The sequence below is a fragment of the Protopterus annectens genome, chromosome 9.part0, assembly GCF_019279795.1.
Source record: "Protopterus annectens isolate FY-2018-M chromosome 9.part0, PAN1.0, whole genome shotgun sequence".
Classification (NCBI taxonomy): Eukaryota; Metazoa; Chordata; order Ceratodontiformes; family Protopteridae; genus Protopterus; species Protopterus annectens.
In genome coordinates, this window is record NC_056743.1 from 623,132,195 (window position 1) to 623,157,868 (window position 25,674).

The 25,674-nt window shown below is 40.7% G+C and overlaps 1 protein-coding gene across 1 annotated transcript in view; it reads left to right on the forward strand.

Annotated features, from left to right (window-relative positions):
* Positions 1-25,674, forward strand: part of LOC122810886 (zinc-binding protein A33-like) — a 126,421-nt gene that overhangs the window by 71,640 nt on the left and 29,107 nt on the right. Inside the window, exon 5 of the mRNA XM_044082430.1 lies at positions 9,820-9,935. Coding sequence (XP_043938365.1) covers positions 9,820-9,935 — 116 coding nt within the window. The remainder of the gene's footprint in view (positions 1-9,819; positions 9,936-25,674) is intronic.

The window sequence follows — 25,674 nt, forward strand, 5'->3', positions numbered from 1 at the left end:
ACGTGTGTTTATTTGTGCAACCCTTAGTGTGAATGCACGTGTGTTTATTTGTGCAACCCTTAGTGTGAATGCACGTGTGTTTATTTGTGCAACCCTTAGTGTGAATGCACGTGTGTTTATTTGTGCAACCCTTAGTGTGAATGCACGTGTGTTTATTTGTGCAACCCTTAGTGTGAATGCACGTGTGTTTATTTGTGCAACCCTTAGTGTGAATGCACGTGTGTTTATTTGTGCAACCCTTAGTGTGAATGCACGTGTGTTTATTTGTGCAACCCTTAGTGTGAATGCACGTGTGTTTATTTGTGCAACCCTTAGTGTGAATGCACGTGTGTTTATTTGTGCAACCCTTAGTGTGAATGCACGTGTGTTTATTTGTGCAACCCTTAGTGTGAATGCACGTGTGTTTATTTGTGCAACCCTTAGTGTGAATGCACGTGTGTTTATTTGTGCAACCCTTAGTGTGAATGCACGTGTGTTTATTTGTGCAACCCTTAGTGTGAATGCACGTGTGTTTATTTGTGCAACCCTTAGTGTGAATGCGTGTGTTTATTTGTGCAACCCTTAGTGTGAATGCACGTGTGTTTATTTGTGCAACCCTTAGTGTGAATGCACGTGTGTTTTTATGCGTGTGTTGCTCTTGCTAGTGATGATTGCAGTGTATGTGTATTTTACATTTCACTAAATAAAATAAAGCTGCTGTTAAAACTGGTTGTAATGTACATGTACTTCATATTTGACCAATAATGTGACATCATTAAAAGGAGGTTTAAAGCTCTGTGTGTATATTTCAGAGAAAATTTAAAATCAAAGAGAAGAAGGAAGCTGAACAATATGGCTTTGCTCAGGTTTTGAAACAGATAAAAAAGCTAAGAAGAAAGCACTGAAAGAAAGCTCTACAAAATGAAACATGATTACAGTACGTAAAAAAAAAAAAAAGAAAGGGAAAAACAATATTTTTTTTTCCAAACACCTTTATTGAATTATAACTAAAAAATCACCTCCGCTCCACAAAACAGCTCGTAGTAATTTATCCAAGCCCGCTAGCTGTACAATAAAGGGTATCCTCCTCGAACTCTCAGAGAGTAGCAAAAACACACTCCCAACAGCTCACAAAATATATTAAAATCGTCACGAACCACGTAGTTACCAGAAAGAAATTTATTGAAAAAACATGGAGTTTCGGATGTTCTTTCAATAAATTTCTTTCTGATAACTACGTGGTTCGTGACGATTTTAATATATTTTGTGAGCTGTTGGGAGTGTGTTTTTGCTACTCTCTGAGAGTTCGAGGAGGATACCCTTTATTGTACAGCTAGCGGGCTTGAATTATTACTAACTCTCATCTTTATAAGGCATTATTGGTGCTGTTCCCTCAGATGATTCCTACTCATTGATAACAAAGTCTGTCACAAAGAGTAAGGATATGTATTGACATCTCGGGTCACTAAAGACAAATGCAGAAAGCCCTCAGCACTGCCAAAAGTCATTGGGCAATCCCTCAGCAGTGAAAGGATCTGTTATTTTTAACGTGATTCCGGAAACCAAATCCAAACTTCTTGATTTAAAAATGGAGCGCTCACCTGAAAGCAATATGATTTGCATAACTTCGCATATCAAATCAGACTGTGAAATTGTGTCTGAGCATTTCCTTTTGCCTTCATTGTTTAAACCTTCCCAGTATAAGAGCTGATATTAGCCCATACATGCCCACCAGGCTGTTAGTGATTTACAAAGAAGCATTTTATAGGGACTCAGCAGGTGGTACAACATCAAGCCCAACATCTAGTGATGGCAGTACCAAGTACATCAGACACATACAAGTCGCCTGATGAAAAAAAATCATTCAAGGCTAGCTTCGAAAGAAAAACAGCCAAGGACTCCAAAGATAACCACAAGGCATTCTTTAGCTATGTCAAGAATCTAAGTGGCAATTCTCAGATCTGCTCGGAGTTAGTGCAGAATGGCACAAAATATACTGAACCGACCGATATCGCCAACATCCTGGCAGACAGATTCAGTGCAAACTTCACCCCCCTCTCACCCCCAAAAGGGCCCATAATCATACCAGAAGAATGTAGTACCCCTGAAATCATACACACTCAGGTTAAAACAACCCTCTCCAAAGCCAAAAACACAGCATCAATGGGACCGGACAGTGTCCCAGGCTGCATCCTACATGAGCTCAAAGATGAACTAACCCCTCACCTAAACACACTGTTCAAACTCAGCGTCTCCACAGGCTACATGCCCATAGAGTGGCACACAGCAACGGTTATTCCACCCCACAAAGGTGGAACCCCAACAGACCCCGGGAACTATTGCCCTATAAGCCTGACTAGCTTGGTCTGCAAGGCTATGGAACGCATCATCATGGATCTTATAAACAGAGACACTGGGAACCTCCAAACACTGGCCCCTACCCAGTTCAGCTTTGTTAAGGGCAGATCATGCCTCCTAAACCTGGTGGACTTCTTTTAGACAGTTACCAAGGCTATAGACGAGGGAAAGGTGGTGCACACAGCCTACTTAGACCTCGCAAAGGCCTTCAACACCATTCCCCATTCAGGTATTATAGACATGCTCACCAGACTGAACATAAACCCCAACATCATGAGATGGGTTGCCAACTAGCTCATGGACAGAACAGTAAGAGTTGCGGGAGCTAAGTCTGACTCTAAACCAGTTACAAGTGGAGTTCCCCAGTGCTCAGTCCTAGGACCCCTTCTGTTCGGCATATACTTCTCAGAGGTACAGGCAAGCACAGAAGGACTATGGCTGACCAAGTTTGCAGACGACTGCAAACTAGGGCCTATAATTGACTCTCCAGTGGACACAGACATCCTGCAAAAGGGTCTCACTGAGACAAATACCTAGTGTCAAAACCATGGCCTCAAGCTAAATGCCGAAAGTGCATAGTCATACCCTTTAGAAAAAAACAAAGTACCCACAAACTACCACATAGGTGGTAGCCTCCTAAATATGGAAGACGTAATAAGAGATCTGGGAAACCAAGTAGATAGTAACCTCTCCTTTGATAATCAAATTGCCAAAGTAGTTAGAAAAATCCTTCTATGTGGCCCACCTAATTACAAAAGGGTTTGCATCCAGATCAAAAGAGGTCATTGTGCCCCTCTATGCATCATTCATCAGACCCATCATAGTGTACAATGCCCCATTTGGGATGTACCTTACAAGACACATGCAACAGCTGGAAAGACCACAGAAGTACCTCACCAAGAGGATCACTGGCCTCAAACAGATGCCCTATGCAGCTCGACTGAAGAAACTCCAGCTGTACTCGGTTGCATACCGCCTACTCAGAGGTGATCTCTGCCTGAGATACAAGGCCATGTCCAACCCAGAATTGATGGACATGCTCCACCTAAAGAAAACCATATCCCCTAGAGCCACATGCTCTAGGGATCTAAACTTCACCACAACAATAAATAGGACATGCTGAAAGGATAGATTCCTGTCCCAGAGACTTCCCATGCTCTGGAACAAGATTCCAATCTACATTAGGCAGAGCTCCTCGCTAACCCTCTTCAAGAGAAACCTTGATGAGTGGATTGGAAACAGAAAGTTTACCCCAGGAATCACTTCAATGGCTCTGCTGGACAGAAGCACAGGGAACTAATCTAAGGTGGCGGTGAAAGCCAACACATTCCGGCTAGGTTTATAAATGACTTTGGGCAGATAGCCTAGTACCTACCTATGAACCTTTGACCCTATGGTTCTTCTCAGCTCCTATGTCATTCTCTCTAGCATAACAGGTACAGTATTATCTATTTATGTGTTTTCATCAGAAAAGATTCTTCTTACACTCATTTATATAGAGAAGGTATTTATGTGGCCCAAAATGATACACCTTCATTTTTTTTGGCAGTGATGTTAATCAGCATTCCCTTTCACTTAGATAGCCATGTAACTCTATGCCTTCCATTATGGAAATAACCTTAAGAAGACAAATCTGGACCTGGGATTTTAGAAGAGTGCTCTCACCAAATGAAACTTTACAACAAATTGTTGAATGCTAATAATTTTGAGGCTAGGACTCTCCCACTCCTAGCTGATTCACTTCAGAATATTATGAAGACTGTCTGAAAGGTCCTGAATCTTAACTTCTAGCCATGGAGAAAGTTGAAAGATTATGCCGAGCACCATTTGATTAAAACTTTAGAGCATCCCCACACCTGTGTTAAAAATGGATATAATCTGAGCTGTTACCCAGATGACATGAATTTGAGCAGCAGCTCAGGTGCTGAAAGAGTCTAGCTGAGTAGGGTGGGAAGTGTGCAGCTTATTGCAGCTCACCCATTCTGGGGGGAAGGAGTGTTGGGCTTTCCAGTGATTGACTGCTTTCATGTAGGTGGAGGCTTGCATAACACCAATGGTCATAATTAGGGGTCTGTAGATTCGGCAATCATAAGCCTGTCATGGTAACCCTTTGTACATATAGATGCCCTAACACATGCATCAGGTCAGGGAGTAGGAGTTCCTTACGGTGATGCAGGCTCATATAAGCCTCCAGGAAGCTGGGCTGAGCCATGGAATAATGACTTCTATAGACCACACCTAGTATGATGTGCGCTGCTGCGCTGCTGACTGGGAACGGGGACTGGCTATGTAGTTCCATGACAGAAGAAAGATAATACAGATGCCAGAGAACTCTAGTAAGCGGACTAAGACAAACTTATCTATCCAGTGGGATGAGTGCAGCCTTCCAATGCACCAGCCCTACAAAAAAAGAGTGACATTGACTTTAATAACTGGCTTAGTTTCTGGTGTCATTCTAAGGGGTGCAGTATTTGTCAGCATGGAAGGAGATGGTCAACAGATCATGCTGCTTTGTCAAGGATGGTCTGTACCTCTCCCCTCTAGGCTTTCAAATATTAGCTAAAACACTGTCAACCCCATAGTGTCTTTTTTTAGGCAATGCCAAACTGAAAGTATTTCTGACATAGCAAATCAAAACCAAGAAAGTCTAAAGGTATTACTGCTCAATGCTAGGAGTCTAAAAAAAAAAACTCCACTCCCTAGAATCTCTCTTTACCCTAGAGAATGCTGATGTCTGTGCAGTCACTGAGACATGGTTTAAAGCCGCGGAAAACACACCAACAGAGCAAGTTTATAATGCCTTCCGCACATTTATGCCCGCTACTTCACAGGCAGGGACTAAAGGTGGAGGTGTCTCTGTTTACATCAAACATAAATATACTTCAAGGCTGGTCAAACAAGACAACGCACTTGAGCTGCTCCATGTTCAGATTACCATAGGTAAAATCCAATGCCACTTCCTTGCAAACTAAGTCCCCCTCTATAAGCAGGAAACCCATACCATATATTTAAACTTATTAGAAACACTAACCATCCAACCCAATACCGTATTCATGGGTGACTTTAATTACCCACTATTAACTGGGAATCCTATACAACATCAAATGTACATGCACAGAGATTCCTGTAATTTGTAAACACAAACTTCCTGGACCAGATTTTCAATACACCAACCGGGGGTGCAACCATACTGGATCTGGTCCTCACTAATATGGGAGACTACTGCACATCTCCTACTGTAATGCCTTCCCTGGTAAAGTCAGACCACAAAATGGCTTCCTTTGAAGTATAAATAAAACCTGGACCCCTCCCACAGCTAAACCTGAAATATTCAGGAATTATTCTAAGGTTAACTTACTAGGAATTGTTCTGGGGGCCTTATCTAAAGGAAGACAAAAGATCAGTGGAAGATGCTCAGAAAAGGGTTGCAGCATATGGTTTGCCAAACAGCCCAGACTGGTTAAAGCATGCTAGTTTATCTTGGTGTGCATGAATTCATTTCTCAAATTATAAACTACAGAATTGTGAATCACATCTGAGTAGCAGGGCTGTTCGAGGTACTGTGGGTAGCACGTATCTAAAGTAAAAGGTGTTTAAATGGAATGAAGAACCATGGACAACCTCTATGAAAGGTATTTAGCAACTGAGTGAGGGTTGTGACATGTAATGGATGGACCTGAGCCCTGTTGCCAAAGTTTGATAACCACCAGACTATGAGGAACGAAGAAAAAGTTATACTTTTAAATAAAAATAGATATTAAAAATGATGATGCTTAGCAAGTTTGTCAAGTGAATACATGGGGGGTATTGTGTATTAGTCTAGGAGATGGGGTAGGGCTGAGGGCATCTGTTCCACTGTGGAAGGGGTAAACCTGATAAGGCCAATAGGGCCAGGATGAGGACAATGACTCACATAAATGTTTTGAATGTGCTTTATGTGCAGGTAGAAGCAGGGCTTTTTTAATTCATTGTTGCTCATTTAAAACCACTGTTAAATAATTGAATACAATGGCTTAATAGTGTAGCCAAGCTATATTCATAGGTTCATAGGTTCATCGGTTCATACTAGGCTATCTGCCCAAGGGCATTTATAAGCCTAGCCCAGAGTTTTTGTGGCTTTCACCACCCCTTTAGTTTGAAGAAAACTATGCCCATTATTTTGCTGTGCCTCTGTCAAGCAGAGACACTGAGGTAATCCCTGGGGTATATCTGCGATCTCCCATCCATTGGTCAAGATTTCTCTTGAACACGGCCAGCGAGGTGCTCTGCCTCACATGTACCGGGATTTTGTTCCACAGCATAGGGAGTCTTTGGGTGATGATTCTGTCCCTCCAGCACGTCCTATTAATAACCGTGTCAAGGTTTAAGTCTCCCGCCCTTGTAGTTCTGAGGGATCTAGATTTTTTGAGGTGAAGCATGTTCATCAAATCTGGGTTTGACATGGCCTTGTATGTCAGGCACAGGTCACCTCTGAGCAAGTGTGGCTGAATAGAGCTGAAGTTCTTTCAGTCGGGCAGCATAAGACATATTTTTGAGACCCTTTATCCTTTTGGTGAGGAACTTTATATCCTGGGTTCATCCTTCTGGTGAGAAAGTTATAGGGGACTGTCAGAACGCACACCAGTCTGTGGAAAAAAATACTTTCCTAGGTTTGTCTGATGAAGTCTGCAGCCTTGTGTGCTGGTGCATTTACACAGCAAAGCTGAAATGATAGAAAATAAAATGCTTAGAGAGGTATAGGGTTGAGCTACACATAAGAGCAAGAAGCAATGGGTATGCAAATTATGAAAGGCAGAAGAACAAGATGAAATTATATAAACTTATAGGATATGAAGAAAAGTGTTAGGCTTATATCATGGAGTTTTGGATTACGTTGTGGAATATGTCATGAGACCAGAAAAACTGGTAAATGGAAGAAAAACTAGTAGGGCTAAAGCAGCTTTATACATGTTAGCATGTGTGTTTCACAATTCTGTAGATTACAGTTTGAGAACCGAATTTAAGTTGAGCTAGATGCAACATTATTTATAAATGTGTGTGTTCATAAAGTACACACACACACACACACACACACACACACACACACACACACACACACACACACACACACACACACACACACACACACATTTATTATTCTAATATTAAAAATTCTCTTCACTCCAGCTTGCAGTGGATACAGTACTGTGTGATTACTGAAATCTCTTCTAAGTTTTTGAAAGACAATACCAGGTTTGCCATGTATTATTGCATTAATATACTGTCTTATAGTTCATCTCACAGCTATCACCTTTCTGCTATACAAACTGTGCAGGTGATTGAAAAACTAGGATATTTTGAAATAACTTTCTTCCAAAAGAGACATGTTCTGAATTAGTAGTGATTTTGTAGCCTTGATGACCTGGTTCAAAGACAAAAATACTAAGAATCCAGAGCAGAGCAGATAAAATATATACCAGATATGCAAACATTCAACAAAACAGTTGTTCTCCAAAAGGGCCCACTGCAATTTGTTGAGTTTTGCATGCTCTTTCTAGGCACAATCTCATCTCATTGTGTTTCTTAGCTTCTTTTTTCCTTTGCTCATTGTGCATGTACCCCCCCACACACACACACACACACACATCTTGTGTCTCATGGCAATCTACATTAGTGCAAGGGGCACTTTTAACACTAGGATCCCTGGTTCTAGATCCTCAATGAAGATGAAGGAATCATATTTGCAAACAAACAAAGCAAAGAATTTATTATTATCTCATTATTTATTCTTATTAGGGGTAATATATAATTATCAACCACGGGATGGGTAAGGACAATCTACAACTAAATGGGATAAGGTCATCTGAGCAGAAAAAGGGACATTTTCTAGGGTTAAAATAGCCCTCAAGGACAAATAGCCTAGTACTTACCTATGAACCTATTAACCTATATAACATTATAAATGCCTTCACTACACATAGACAACCCAGTCACAAGGGTGATGGAAGATGTGTAAGTCATATTTGTTTTGTTAGCATATGGGCACTAACAAAAATAAACATGCAAGGAACTAGTAAGAGATTGTTGTACTGTTTTTTGATGCTTTTTAACTGGCATAGCTTTCCTTTTATTTTCCACAGACAAAGGTCTGTGTTTTACTTTCTCAATGACTTGTTAATACAGTATTAGGTTGATTGATTGATTGATTGTTTTCCACTGAATGCTTATGTGCTCAAGAGCACTGTCAAGGTGGTTTCCAAGCTGACAGGAAGGATAATTTCTCCTGGTGAAAAATGGGTAACTAATTGTCCAGAGATTCCTTGTTGGTCAAGTGGCAGTGACAACCACATGGAATGCGTGAGAGTCCTGAGTTCAATCCCCAGACAAGTGTCAGGGATTCTTTTCTCTTTGAGTTTTTATTTCTAGGGACAAAGTTCAATGCATTCATAATCAACAGCATTGATAGCAGATTACAAATTAAGGCATGCATGCTACTATTTTTTCATAAACAACATAATCTACTGCAGATGGCTATTTCAGTGATCAGCTTATATGGAGAGTACTTATATACATCTCTGATATGCCTTACTGTAAAAGGCCTTCTGTAATTGATGGACTGTTGAGTACAACATCAAACTCTATTACCAGACCTTGAAAGGTAAAGCGCAGATTGCAAAGGCTACCTGAATGAAATTAGACGGTAAAATCCTCTCATGGTGAGTGATGTACTCCACTGTATGCATGGCCAGATTCCAAAGACTTCCTGTCAGTTAAGTGACTTACTCTCAGTGTAAGCCTGCCCCAGTTACAAAATATTTGCTGTCGGGGTAAGTGGCTTATTCGAGTGTAAGCCTGCCTTGATTAAAAAGGACTTGCTCTCAGTGTGATCAGTTTACTCAGATGTAAGGCTTATCTATATGATAGGTTTTCACCACAGTAAGTCAATGTTTTTTATTCTTCTGGAAACTGGTTCTTAATAAATGGTTTTTATTCTTCTGGAAACTGGTTCTTAATAAATTGTTTTTATTCTTCTGGAAACTGGTTCTTAATAAATGTTTTTTATTCTTCTAGAACTGGTTCTTAATAAAAGTTTTTTATTCTTCTGGGATGTTGGAATTATTCATTTCTGAAAACTTAACATATATTCCCTGTTTGCTTGGGAAGCTTGGCTATTTGTCGTATTTTTTTTTTTGGTTATTTGTTTAGAAGTGCAAGTTTTGCTCCATTCTTTGGTTACCACAGCAAGTCACATACACTGAGAGCAAGTCTTTTGGATTTGGGCCCCATTGTAAGCAGTGGGTTATGGGAGGTTCAGGAATTCCTAGCAGATCAAGTACACTTTCCGTGGGTTCAGGTGTGCTGTCATCCAATTAAACATTGTGGATACTTCCCAAGATAAGCAACAAGACTGATTATCTGCTCTACAAATACTGCCTCTAATCTAATTATCTGTTGTACAACTGTTTTATTCACTTATTTATTTGTTTGTTTATTTTTCTGAAGGCTGAGAAAAGGAATAAAAGAAGTATCAGTGCAAAGAGGAAACCTCAGCACGGGGAGGTTCCATGGACCCATACAGTATGCAGCTTGGAAGAAAATGAGAAACGTCATTCATCCAGGTAAGTAATGCAGCAGTGTCCATTTTGGACATTTCTCTAAGGAGACAATACGAACATCAGATGTGGTGATGTCACTGTAACCATGACTGCAGCTGATGTTTAGGTGAGGGAACAGTCAGGTACACCGAGGAAGAGCTGTGGGGTTTTTCCATTTAGAAATAAGTTTAAAAGCATAGTTTTCCATACTATCAGTTGCAGTTCCTACAGCCAACACTGTTAGAAAACTACCACTGATCATGCTAATTTTATGCCTCACTTTATAGGTTTATACTAGGTTAGGTGACCTTTTGGGACATTTTTAAGCTTATCCAGTTTCCCCTTGGTGAGAATCAAACCCTGTGTCTGTTGCTTGTGAGGAAAGAATTTTAACAGTTATGCCAATCCCCAACCAAAGTCAAAACTGCCCTGTGTGAGGATCAAACTTATGACCTTCAGATTATGAGACTGACAGGCTACCTACTACGCTTTAGAATCACCTGTAAGTTTGTTTACTTCCATAAATGGTCAAAACTGTCACATACCAAACAGATGGAGACATCGTCATTTGAGGATTCTTCCCTTCTCAGAAGACACTTTTTTTATTTGTTTGCTTGTTTTTTGTAAACCATGTTGGTACTGCTGAAACTGAATGCTCTGGGTAAAGGATATTTCAGGTAAGTAATGAGAATGTGTGCATGCATTTCGTGACTGACTGTTGTTATAGGTGGAAAAAAATGCACTTAACAAGAGATGTGCTTTCAGTAGCTATAAGCTCATCAATTTGTGTACACCCTATTACAAGTACTTTAATGTATGGAAACATCTTTTTCAAATTATTTCATGCTGTTAAAATAAGCAGTCTTCCCAGAAGCACTTTATTGTAGCAATCTGCTTTTTTAGACAGATTTACTCACTGTTTCTCATGATGTTCATGATTTAGCTGCTTATAATATTGACTACTTATTATAATTTTGTACAACAGAATGTGCATGCTGACAGTATCATTAAAGATGGAACAGAAGGTTTTCTTTTATTTTCCAGACGTTTTATCACAGGTGGAATAATATAATGGCTATGGCTGAGGAAGCATTTTATATTAAACTTTGAGTGCTCTGTTGTACTGAAGGGGCATGAATAAGCCTTGAGAAACTTCATGGAACAAGAGAGGAAGACTGGAGACTAACCACTTAAGGAAATGTATAATATTTTATCAGTCTTCATTTAGTTTGTAGTTTTACTAAGAATGCAGTTGTGTAGGCTGTAAGAGCCATTCCTGGGACTCAGTATTATACAAGTACTGAGTTTATAGGCTCATGATATACCAGACAGTCTGACCAGAGGCCTTGTGCCTCTTGCCAATAATCACTCAGACTCTGCTAGCCTTTTTAAGAAAGTCTGCAACTCCCAGGGTAAATTTTAAGGCGCCCATTCTGTTGTCCAAACTATCTTTGAAGGATTGCAGGGAATCTCATCACATGATCTGCAAGGGAGAGCTTATTCCAGAGCCAGGGGAGGTGCTGGGAGATGAATCTGTTCTTCCACCTAGATTTATTTATTTCATGATGTAGGATGATATCTTCTATTCTACTGTTCACTGCTGTATTTGATTTATTGAGAAAAAGGAGGGCAAAAATAATAGGATCCCTGAGGGCACAGAAAGGAAGGCACAGATCTCCTCTAAGGAGAGTATAAGATATTGAGTACAAGAACAAGGATCCCAGCATCCCATGGCAGCTAAGAATTTTAAGGCCAGAAATCACACTTTGTTAGGAACCCCGTCTGAAGATTGGAGAGAGAGGGGCGAAGGCTGCCAGCCTAGTCAAATAGAATTTAAAATATAATTCTATCAACTTTATAAATAAATGTAAAATACAGGCTTGTGTTTTTAAATGTAGGAAAACACTGTGAAATGTGGAACTGCAAAATATGTGACAACATTGTACTCTACTGGCCCAGTGAAGCATGTTGTATCCTTTCATGTTAGAATTCGGCCCGAGGACGGCTGGATAAAGATTTCATGCCCATTGTTTTAAGGCTAAAGTTTATGACTAGAATTTAGATGTGGAAGGTGCTTTATTGCTTTAGTTTCTGTTAGTATATACATGTGAAATGTCTTCTATTGTTGTAAGTTTCTGTGCAGGTGTTAGATTGCTAAATAATGCAGTTTGTGGCCTGAGAATTCAGACCAGGTGTTAAGATGATGCAATATGAATACTCTGAAAACCCAAGTGTCGAAAATGATGTAATTTTGGGAGGGCCTTAGAGACATGTTTGTTAGTAATGTTTAAATACTATTTCTCACAAGAGACCTGGAGGCATTTTGATCTGGACATCTAACTTATCAACACTCTGCTTATGCTCACATGTAAGTTTTTAGCACTGTGATATATTGTAGGAATAGTTAAAGCTAGTAAAGATTAATTAGGTATTTTTCTTTGAAACCAGTCCTGTCCTACTGTATTATTTTAAGTTTCTGTGTGATCTGTGAACTCTTAGATATCTCTGTGGTGTAGTAGATTTGTCTTGTGTTTTAATTATTTATTATTAAATATTTTTAAAACCTTCTACCTGTGGCTGGTTTGTGTAGAGATGAAGTATGCTTTGGAGTACATTATATATTTACAGAGTTTACTGTCTAGCCCTTCCAATAAGCCTTAGACTGTATAGTCACATTACCATTGAATATTAATATTGTACAGTAATAATTGGACACCCTTTTAAGGGCCTTTTAGTAGCTGATATTATTAACTGTGTGGTGGCAGTAATTACTGCCGTATAGTCTGGGTAAAGGGGCACAGCTGGAGAATCTGTGTCAGCCTTTCCCAGGAGTGTCTGTGAAGTTGTATAAATACTTAACTCAAAGTGTGTGTGTGTTGTGTCAGCTACTTGGGCAGGGACACGAAGCACTGGTTGGACAGAGAGGGTACTGGAGGTTCTAGCTTGCCCAGTTAGGCTGAGACCTGGACCCTATAGCTGTGCCAGTGGGGAGTCTTATTGGGGACCTGGAGAGCAAGGGAGCAACCAGCCCCAGACTGACTGTGATCTCTGTGTGCACATAAGGGAAATTGTACTTTACTGTCTGTATTAGTTATCCTTTCCTCTCCTAGGAGACGACCTTGCTGGTGTTAGTGGTGAGGATTGAGGCTCCTTGATTGCTGGGCCAATGCAAGGTCATCACAAGTGTTTGGCAGCGGTGGGATCTACTTCACATACTAATTGGCTTGTAGTGGTGTGGGCAGAGCGACTTCCTGTAGATTATGTACAGTGATCTCTAACAGTGTTTTGTACTCTAAAACAGCCACACAGTGTATACCAAGAGTTCAGATCACAATTGTTCTTTTGTTAGCTCAGTGTTAGTCAGGGTAAGCAGGCAGCATGTCAGCAGAAGAGTATGGAAAGATGACAAGGAGCCTGCTGGCGAAGATGTGCCAGGCTAGGGGGCTGGTGTATGGAAACCTGACTAAGGCAGACCTGATTGCAGCCTCGGTTACAGCTGCATCAGAAAACAGCAGCCTGGAGGATAATCACACTGACAGTGGAGATACAATATCCACAGAGAATGGACAGCTCAACTTTTCTGCAGTGGACTTAAAAATTCAGCTGGAGCTGAAGAGACTTGAATTTCAGACCAGACGTATGGAACTAGAAGCAGCCGAGAGAATGAGGAGCCTAGAAGCTGAAGAACAGGAATGGCAGAGAAAGCATTAGAGGGAAATGCTGACTCTTCGCCAGAGTCATGGAGGTAATGGGGAAGGGAGTAACTGGACCCCAGAAGCACAAAAGGTCAGTAAAGTTCTTTCACAGTTTAAAGAGGAGGATAATTTTGATAGCTTAATTCATATGTTTGAGCAGGTATGTAAACAGTATGAAGTTGACCAAAGGCTCTGGGTACAGTTTCTGACCCCCTTACTCCATAGTAAAGCTTAACTTCTTTAGCAAAAATGCAGGACACTGACTGTTTTGATTATCCTGCTGTAAAAATACATTTGTTAGAATGTTTTAAGCTAATACCTGAAATATATAGGAAAACGTTTCGTGAGCATAGACGCAAGGCAGATGAAAATGTACGTGAATATGTTGTTGAACTGGGCACTTATTTTCATAGCTGGGTGAGTGGATGTCAGGTCACCACTTCTGAAGGGCTGGCAGACCTTTTGGTAAGGGAATAAGCCCTTAGCACTTTGCCTGAGGACATAAGGATCTGGTTAGCTGATAAACAGTGTACTACTTCAGAGGAGTTGGGGAAGAAGGGAGACCTATACCTACCAAGTAGGGCAGCCCTGCACAGGAAAGGGACCTCCAGTACTGCTCATGGGACTAAAGGAACCCATGGTGGGCAGAACAGACTGCCCCAACAGAATCCGCCAGTAGCAGGGGAAGCCACTAGTCCAGGTATATGTCCAGGAGCTAGGGTTAAATGTTTTGAATGCAACCAGTGGGGCCATGTGGCATACAGATGTCCATGGAGGCAAGGTGGTGAACCAAAGGTGAGAGATCCAGTAAGTGGGAAAGACAAAATGCCAACAGTGTGTTGTCTTGAGACAACAGGGGTATGGAACTACCATCCTGCAGATGTCCTGAGAGGGAAGGATTTGGATAAGGTAGTACTGTGTACTTATGCAGTTACATGCAGTGAGGCTAGGAGACAAGCATGTGAGTCTGGTAGCCTGGGGGAGACCCAGACAGATTGCATACTTGCAGCCAGGACTGCTGAGGTGGTTACTTCAGGGAGTGAGCTATGCTGTAGCAGTGAGACTGAATGTGGGCCACAACTGCTTGTGAGTACTGATGTTCCTTTGGACAGGGTAACTGCAAAGGTAGAGGTGAGTAGTAGTACCCAGGCTGACAGTGTAGCGCCGCTGTCAGAGGATGCCACACTTTCAGTGGAAGGGGAGCTGGGAAGGGTTACAAGGAGAGACTTGAGACAGGCTCAGCTCTCAGACCCTACATTGCAAGGCCTGAGGCAGGTAGCTAGGGAGGCACCTGATTCTCAAGGGAAGAGGGAATCTGTATACTGGAACAAAGGGTTACTGTACAGAGAGTGGACCCCTGAGGGAGGGCTAGAAGGTGAGAGAGTACAGCAGTTGGTAGTGCCTAGAGCTTACCATCTGGCATTTCTAGCCATAGCCCATGATATTACCTTTGCAGGTCATATGGGCATAAAACGTACAAAGAGGCATATTATGCAAAACTTCTATTGGCCTGGAATTTCCAGAGATGTAACAGGGTACTGCAGGACCTGTGAGCAGTGCCAAATGGTAGGCAAGGCAGGAGATAAGGCAAGAGCTCCTTTGATGCCTTTGCCTGTGATTGAGGAGCCATTTCAGATGGTAGCTTTGGATATTGTGGGTCCTCTGAGTACCCCAAGTTCCACAGGGAAAAAGTATATCCTAGTGATTGTATATTATGCTACACGATACCCTGAGGCAGTAGCTTTGTCCTCCATTGAGGCCGCAAAGGTGGCAAATGCTTTGCTAGAGATTTTCAGCAGGGTAGGTTTCCCAAAGGAAATACTGTCTGACAGAGGTGCAAATTTTATGTCAGACCTGCTGGTTTGTCTGCGGAGGTCCTGTGGGGTGAAGCACATGAAGACCACCCCCTAGCATCCTCAGACTAATGGTCTTGTTGAAAGGTTAAACTCTACCATCAAGTCCATGCTATGGACATTTGCAGATCAGTTAAGGAGGAATTGGGACAAATATTTGCCCCATCTGTTGTTTGCTTACAGAGAGGTTCCCCAGGAATCCACAGGTTTTTCACTCTTTGAGTTGCTGTATGGACATAGGGTGAGGGGACCTCTCGATTTAATTTGAGATGAGTGGGAAGGTGAGTGTGAGTCTCACAAGAATTCTGTTGTGGCATATGTCCTGAACTTCAGGACAAGGCTCAGGGAACTCATGAGCCTGGCCCAAGAGAAACTGGCAGAAGCCCAACAACAGAAAAAGGTGTGGTATGACAGGAATGTTCGAGCTAGAAGGTATGCTGTAGGGCAGCAGGTGATGGTTCTCATTCCTGTTGGACACAACAAGTTGCAGACAGCTTGGGAGGGACCCTACAAGGTACCAAGAAAGGTAAGTGAGGTTAACTACATGGTGGAAGTGCTAGGCAGATGGCAGGGGAACAAAATGTACTATGTTAACATGATGAAACCTTACCATGATACGGAGGCCCTTGTGCTGAGCATTTGCAGTGTATTGCAGGAGGAGTCTGAGAGAGATCTTGGGAGTAATCTCCTCAGTGAGGCTCGGGCTGACACCTCGGTGGAAGGGGTAGCAATGTCCCAGCAGGTATCTTCTTCCCAGGTTCGAGAAATCCGAGCAGTGTTGCAGGAATTTGGGGACATGTTCACCGGGAAACCAGGGAGCTCCCACCTGGTGCAGCACCAGGTGGATACAGGACCCCAAAGGCCTATCAGGCAGGCCCCTTATAGGGTGTCTGAGAGAGTCAAACAGACTCTGAAGGAAGAGGTACATGAGATGTTGGAACTAGAGGTGATTCAAGAGTCCAACAGTCCCTGGGCCTTGCCAGTGGTGTTGGTGCCAAAGAAGGATAGCAGCAACAGGTTCTGTGTGGATTACAGGAAATGAAATAGTCACACAGAGTCAGATGCTTACTCCATGCCCAGGACAGATGAGGCCCTAGAGCAGCTGGGTTGGGCTAAGTATCTTACAACCATTGATCTTACCAAGGGTTACTGGCAGGTGCCCTTGACTCCCAGTGCTAGAGAGAAGTCAGACTTTGTGACTCCTTTTGGCTTGTATGAGTTCAGAAAGATGCCCTTTGGGATGAAGAATGCCCCAGCGACTTTCCAGAGACTGGTAGATCATATCTTAGCAGGAGGGTTTTCCCTTGCTTACATGGATGATATTGCTATCTACAGCCATTCCTGGTAAGAGCACCTTCAGCATGTCAGGCAGGTGCTGGGCAGGCTACAGAGGGAAGGGCTGACCATTAAGCCGAGCAAATGTCAGGTGGGAGTGGCAGAGGTCTCCTACCTAGGACATAGAGTGGGGAGTGGTAAGATAAGGCCAGAACCTGCCAAAGTGGAAGCTATTCAGCCATGGCCTGCACCTTTTACCAAAAAGCAGGTGAGGGCATTCTTAGGGACAGGAGGGTACTACAGAAAGTTTGTTCCCAATTATAGTACCATAGCTGCTCCCCTCACAGACCTAACAAGGAAGAACAGGGCAGATAAGGTAGTGTGGACCCCAGCATGTGAGCAGGCATTTCAGAAGCTTAAGGAAGCTTTGGGAGGACCCCCTGTGTTAGCCAGTGCAGACTACAGCAAAGACTTTGTTGTGCAGGTGGATGCTTCAAACTATGGAGTGGGGGCTGTACTTAGCCAGATTTCTTCAGAAGGAGAAGAGCACCCAGTGGTTTATTTAAGTAGTAGGCTCCAACCCAGGGAGAAATGCTATGCAGCGGTAGAAAAGGAGTGTCTAGCCATAGTGTGGGCACTACAAAAACTTCAGCCTTATCTGCATGGAAGAAAATTCACTGTGATGACAAATCACAACCCTCTAACATGGTTAAACAGAGCCAGTCAGCAAAATGCCAAGTTGCTAAGATGGAGTCTGGGGTTGCAAACATATTATATGTCAGTGCAGCACCGCAGTGGGAGTAGCAATATCAATACAGATGGGCTCTCAAGACAGGGAATGGGGTGAGGTACACCCAGATAGACCTGACACTTTCAAGCAATGTTACTCATGGGGCACTTGAAGCTTGAGTTTCCTGTGGGGGGAAGAGATGTGGCGATTGGGGAGAGAGGGGCAAAGGCTGCCAGCCTAGTCAAATAGAATTTAAAATATAATTCTATCAACTTTATAAATAAATGTAAAATACAGGCTTGTGTTTTTAAATGTAGGAAAACACTGTGAAATGTGGAACTGCAAAATATGTGACAACATTGCACTCTACTGGCCCAGTGAAGCATGTTGTATCCTTTCATGTTAGAATTCGGCCCAAGGGGGCTGGATAAAGATTTCAGGCCCATTGTTTTAAGGCTAAAGTTTATGACTGGAATTTAGATGTGGAAGGTGCTTTATTGCTTTAGTTTTTGTTAGTATATACATGTGAAATGTCTTCTATTGTTGTATGTTTCTGTGCAGGTTTTAGATTGCTAAATAATGCAGTTTGTGGCCTGATAACTCAGACCAGGTGTTAAGATGATGCAATATGAATACTGGCAAAACCTAAGTGTCAAAAATGATGTAATTTTGGGAGGGCCTTAGAGACATGTTTGTTAGTAATATTTAAATACTATTTCTCACAAGAGACCTGGAGGAATTTTGATCTGGACATCTAACTTAAGAGCACTCTGCTTATGCTCACATGTAAGTTTTTAGCACTGTGATATCTTGTAGCAATAGTTAAAGCTAGTAAAGATTAATTAGGTATTTTTCTTTGAAACCAAACCTGTCCTATTGTATTATTTTAAGTCTCTGTGTAATCTGTGAACTCTTAGATATATTTGTGCTGTAGCAGATTTGTCTTGTGTTTTAATTATTTATTATTAAATATTTTTAAAACTTTCTACCTGTGGCTGGTTTGTGTAGAGATGAAGTATGCTTTGGAGTACATTATATATTTGTAGAGTTTACTGTCTAAGCCCTTCCAGTAAGCCTTAGACTGTATAGTCACATTACCATTGGATATTAATATTTCACAGTAATAATTGGACTCCCTTTTAAGGGCCTTTTAGTAGCTGATATTATTAACTGGGTGGTGGCAGTAATTACTACTGTATAGTCTGGGTAAAGGGGGACAGCTGGAGAATCTGTGTCAGCTTTTCCCAGGAGTGTCTGTGAAGTTGTATAAATACTTATCTCAAAGTCTGTGTGCATTGTGTCAGCAACTTGGGCAGGGACACGAAGCACTGGTTGGACAGAGAGGGTACTAGAGGTTCTAGCTTGCCCAGTTATGCTGAGACCTGGATCCTATAGCTGTGCCAGTGGGGAGTCTTATTGGGGACCTTGAGAGCAAGGGAGCAACCAGCCCCAGACTGACTGTGATCTCTGTGTACACTTAAGGGTAATTATAGTTTACTGTCTGTATTAGTTATCCTTTCCTCTCCTAGGAGACGACCTCCCTGGTGTTAGTGGTGAGGATTGAGGCTCCTTGATTGCTGTCCAGGGCATGGTCGTCGCACCCCGGATGTTTTTTGATGCATTTTTTTTTTATGTACCTAGTAAGATACACTTCAGAGGGTGCATAATGTTACATAATGTGTCTTATTTAGGCAAAGTATAACTGGAACAATGACTTTACAACACATAAACTTTCTTCTTTTTAGAAGAGATGCATTTTGCAATTACTTGTAAAATATAGAAGGATTTCCTAACTACAGTCACTTCTTTAGATCAGGCACCCTAGCCATGTGAAGCAGAGTTCCTCCCTGACCCAATTCTAGTGTAACTTGAATAATTTGATGAGGAGCAGGAAATTCATCTCTGGTTTGGCACCTATGTCTCTAATGGTTAATCTCCCAGGAACCCTGCTTGTAAATGTTTCATCTCTCAAGCCCCTGCTCCCACTTAATAAGCATACCAGAACTTGTCAGAGATTTGAGATGCACGGCTAGGCTTAAAAAGGCCTCAGTAGTTGTTAGTGTAGTACACATCTAAGAACCTATGAACCTATAAACTCGTCTCTCAAAGGTAGCCTCCAGACCATGCCAGAACAGGCTGTTAACAAGCTAAGTTTTAAACAGCAACTTAAATGAAAAAAAGGTAAGAGTGTATGAAAGTGGAAATAGCAAAATAAATGTAAGTGCAACACAAAAATGAACATACCTGAGTCTTGTAATGTGGAAGTCAAGGGAAACACTGTTATTAGTTCCTTAGTGAGTGCAAATAGGCTCAGCTTTCTTCAGTTTTATTGAAAGGACAGTAAGGTCATAGGGCATGCAGCTTGTCAGAGTACACAGAAAGCAATAAAAGCAAGAAAAACAAGGAAAATGCAGGTGGATGCCGCAGATTTTTCTGAAACACATAAGAATTAGAGATCATGTGGCATTTTCCACCTGTGTTTATATAACATTTTTCCACTAGCAGCTGTAATGAAAACAATGATGTTGATTTTTTTCTGTAAAATAAAAAAGCCTGTGTTGTGTTTTCCACCATTTTATTTTCAGTTATCTGCCTGTTTTTATTTACATAGCAAATCCTCAGAATGATGTCATAGGAGGTATTGATTGCATTAACCATCATGTTAGTTCTTCAGAAATGAAGGCATGTATTATTTAGTGGTTCCCAGCACTTCATATTATACCAGCTCAGAGATTATACAACATGGGAGAAAAAGGCAAATTCCCTTACCCCACTGTTGGTGATCTTGCATAACACACACACTCAGCAGTGAAATAAAAACAATGTAATCAAATCAGACAAACTCAATTACAAAGTAAACAAGATGCTGATGGTTGCTACTCTGTACACATAAGTGCATAATATATTTTAATGAAAAACAGACAAAAAGCATTCAGTCATCTGTAACTTGAGCCAACACAGTACTATATATATATATATATATATATATATATATATATATATATATATATATATATAAAATACATGCATATATATATATATATATATATATATATATATATATATATATATATATATATATAAAATACATGGATACATATATATATATATATATATTTATATATGTGTGTGTGTGTGTGTGTGTGTGTGTGTGTGTGTGTGTGTATATATATATATATATATATATATATATAATACACATATATGCAGGTGGATAAGTTGATATACTTGGGATCAACACTTCAGAGTAATGGTGAGTGTGGAAGAGAGGTTAAGAAGAGAGTACAGGCAGGATGGGGAGGGTGGAGAAGAGTGTCAGGAGTGATTTGTGAAAGACGAGTACCAGTAAGAGTGAAAGGGAAGGTCTGCAAGAGGATAGTGAGACCAGCTATGTTATTTGGGTTGATGATGGTGGCACTAATGAAAAGACAGGAGTCAGAGCTGGAGATGGCAAAGTTAAAGATGTTAAGATTTGCATTGGGTGTGATGAGGATGGACAGTATTAGGAACCAGTATATTAGAGGGTCAGCTCAGGTTGGATGGTTTGGAGGAGAAAGCAAGACAGGCGAGATTGCATTGGTTTGCACATGTGCTGAGGAGGGATGCTGGGAATATTGGGAGAAGGACGCTAAGGATGGAGCTGTCAGGTTAGAGGAAGAGAGGAAGGCCTAAGATAAGGTTTATGCATGTGGTGATAGAGGACATGCAGGCAGTTGGTGTGACAGAGCAAGATGCAGAGGACAGGAAGAAATGGAAACAGATGATCCGCTGTGGTGACTCCTAACAGAAACATCTGAAAGAAGACATAGGAGTGCTACAGAATCCTGAAAGCCCAAAATCCTGAGACCAAAATCCTGAAAGTTCAAAATACCGAAAACTCAAAATCCTGAAATATATATATATATATATATATATATATATATATATATATATATATACATGATATACACACACATACATATGTATATGTGTGTGTGTGTGTTTGTGTGTGTGTGTGTGTGTGTGTGTGTGTGTGTGTGTGTGTGTATATATATATATATATATATATATATATATATATATATATATATATGGATTCACTTCATAACACAGAAAACTCAAAACACTGAAAATGAAAAAACTTCATAATATAGAAGACCAAAACACTGAAAACTCAAAACACTGAAACTCAAAACACTGAAAACACCTATCATACATATACTGAGCTTAAACAATATAAATCAGCCCCCTACTTACACTTGGTGGAAAGTGCTATGATTTATGTTGTTTAAACTCAGTATATGTATGATAGGTGTTTTCAGTGTTTTGAGGTTTTCAAGATTTTGAAGTTTCAGTGTTTTGGTTTCAGTGTTTTGAGTTTCAGTGTTTTAAGCTTTCAGTGTTATGAAGTGAATCCATATAGGACATAGGATTACTGGTGGTATTATTCTGATATTATCCACAGTTGTACTTGCTTCTTTTAATGTTGTCCATGAGCCTTTATCATTGTCCCACTTGCTGGAGACCCCTGTTGAGATTACACTCAAATTCAGGCAAATCAGTTTGCACAGCTTCACAATAGGCACCCTACCCCAATTGTATGACAGACCCCTGATAGATGTTCTCTGCCATATCACTGGGATAATCTTAGGATTTATGTGGCTCAAAAATTACATACATTTGAGATTCAGACTTTTAATCCTTCAGAAATTGTACCTTAATATAAACTCCTTGTTATTCTAGCAGATTTCTAAAAAGCAAATATGTCAAATCTGTTCCTATTTCTAGGTCATTGTCCCTCCATTATGTTAGCCTTTGTCCAAAGTCTTGCACTAAGAGATTGGGAGCTATGAAAACTAATTATCTGTCAAGCCCTGGTGATCATTGTAGCATTCTGTGCAAAATTTCAAATCTTCAGTGCTCTGACTTAAACAGGATTACTATGCATGTTCACTTTCACGGTTTCCTGGCCTGCAACACTGTTGCCAGCCACAAAACCTCGATTATTTACGTTTAACCAGGGTGCATGGCATGAATATGGAATGAGCGCTGCTGCTCACTGCGCATCATTGCACACACATGTAAACTCCATCTTGGCTTCACACAAAGCCTACACAGAGTTTACTGAATCCCTATGATTGACTTAATCACTGCACTGTACAAATAATAATAATAATAAAAATAATACAGCTAATATAATTATATTCACAACATAATTAACCAGCCACTTAATATGTTCATACTATAATCCACAATAGTCTTATCTACCTTCCACCACCACTCTGTGGTATGTCCTCTCTACCTTACTATATTGCCAATATAAATAGCACTGTTTTGGACTCCCAGATTTCTTCCCCTTTCCTCTCATTGTATTAGGTCATTCTACATGCTTTATCTAATTCATGTTTACAAACTATCTGAAGCCTGTTCCAGCATTCAGGTGGAACGAGGCAGATAAACACATCTTGAATAATGTCAATCTATAGTAGAACTGACCTCCACCCCCACCCACACTCTCACGGCAAAGACATTTGCTCACCTGCTTGGAAATTGAGGAGTCACCAGTTCACCTGCACTGTGTCCTTGTGATGGAAGAGGAGACTGGGGCACCTAGTAAATTCCCATACAGACATAGGGAAAGCCTATAAATCACACAGAAGGCACCGCAGCCAGGAACCAAACTGAAGCACCAAACATTGTGAGACAGCAGCACTAACCACTGCACCAGTGTGCCATCAATCATCCAACTGCACCCCATCTATCCCACATATGGAGGGATAACCAGAGAAAACCCCAAAAAGGAATGAAGGACCGCAGCTAAACCCAAATTAAGATGGTTGACCATACCCAAATCCAAATGTAGATGTATGGCCAGAGCAAATGGATGACTACAGCCATACCCAAATCTAGATGAATGAAATGGATGTCTAGCATAAAATCCAAATGTAGATGCTTGACCAGAGAAAAACTCAAACGGGGAAGGAAGACCAAAACCAGACACAAAGGTAGATGAATGACCAGAGTGAAACCTAAAAATAGACAGATGATTGCAACAAAACCTAAAGGCAGATGGATGATCATAGCTGTTTATTTTGAAAGATAGATAATAACTGATGTACCCAAGGAAGAATGGATGACCACAGCCATGACCCAAGAAGTAAAGGACAGATGGCCTTAAACCATATGTCCCAGAGGTAAACAAGCTTCTTAAGTACATGCCCCAGAAATAAAGACAATACCAGCTCCTTAACCACATGGCACAGAACTAAACAGATAACCAGCTATGTGCTTAAATAAGGATAGAGGAACCTAGGCACACCACAAAAAAAGGATAAATGACCAGGGCTAAGTCTGAAAATGAGGGGATGATTGTTTGAGTTTTCCATGGTCTAAAGAAGTAAGCGCAGAATTAGCAGAGACTCAGCAGAATGATTCTATTTCAGACCTGTATTCAGTGTCCGAGTCTCCCTACTCCAATGATCAAAGCTCCGCCTTAGACATGCTATCCAAGGTGTCTTTTCAAAGCCTCGACCCAAAATTGAGTTTGTAAAATAAGGATGAGTATTACAAACTGTAAAAATGCTGAAATTTGTGTTTAAGTTAAATGTCAGTTTATCATACATCTGTTATGGCAATGCGTATTTAACAGCCATATCAAATATTAGTGTAGCTGTACAGAATCCAGCCATGCTTACAGCTTGCATCTGACTTACAGAGCAACCATTTGAACAGCATCCACCATCCACAGAGTTTATTAAGCAAACAGGGTATGGACATAGAATGCCAAGTCATTCTTCTTTACCAAACACACACACACACACACACACACACACACACACACACACACACACACACACACACACACACACACACACACACGCACACACACACACTTTAGTTGCCAGTTAGTTTATCACATGCACATAGATACAAATGTGAATTTTTACTGCAGAAGACATGTCACTAGTTGCACTATGTAACTGACACCCTGTCTAGGTTATTAAATCGGGATGAAGTGTTGAGTATTTGGCACTATGAACATTTGCTTGAAACAGCAGATAACTACCTGGCTGTGCCATTATGATATTTGAACAGATATAAATTGGTGCTCTGTCTGTCATTCTGGTTTGTGTTTATTTAATGCACATGCAGTGTATTAATGAAGTAGTACAAATACAAAAAAAAAAAACAAGAGGAGTACTGAAAGATAAAGGCGAAAATTGAAAACCAGGATTTATGAAGAAGTTGCATGAAAGACTGTGTATGTGTGTGGGGGAGGGGGCTGCATCTGTGTAAGCAAGCATGAATGCATGAGAAAAAAACACTGCATCACTTTCTTTTGCCCACCTTCCACATGTACCATCCATATACTGATCTGCATTTATTGTAATAAAATTCTGATTTCAGAACAGAGTGCTTTATTATATTAATATCGACAATATATCTATACTTTCATTAGCCTTTTTTAAGAAGATTAACGGAGAAATGTGCTGTGGACAGAAAGAAAGTGAGAGCAGTAAAAGAGATGTATTAAAATATAAATAGAATCAAATCTTGATTCAGAATTTAGTTCCTGTAACATGTGGCAGCTAGAATGTAACTAACCACCCACACTTCTGAAACCACTAGAACAAACAAACATGACCTTGATAAGCTAAGGGTTAATACCTCTTGCAAGCATGCTGCAGCAGACATTTGGCAAAGTTCTGTTGTAGTCTGGTACATTATTTCTTATTTCTGTATATATGCATCTTTTTGAAACAAAATAATTCTGTTAATTTTTTTATATTTTACAAAAAAAGCAGTTGTCCTGCATACCATGTTTATGAATGTGTAACATTTTGTGATATTATTTAGGAATTCATGCAGATTTCAGTTTCCTAATAGACAAGTTCTGTGAAGTGAATTTAAAGTATATTCTTTTTAACAACACAGTTGTGTTAATAAAATAAAAATCAAACAAACAAAAAATAAAACAGCTACAGAAGGATGTGGGTTTATATGCATCAAACAAAAGTAGACACACGCACAAACACAAAGACAGAATTTGTCTCGCAAAAATATTGATTTAGGACTGCTATGTACCAGAGACTGCGGTGGTGGTGCTGCAGTAGCGTTGTCGCCTCACTGTAAGATGTTGTCCTGTTCGATTCTCAGCTAAAGCGTCTTCTGTGTGGAGACATGCATGAATGGGCGTACCTTCGTTGAAGGTTGTACGTCAGGGCTGGCAA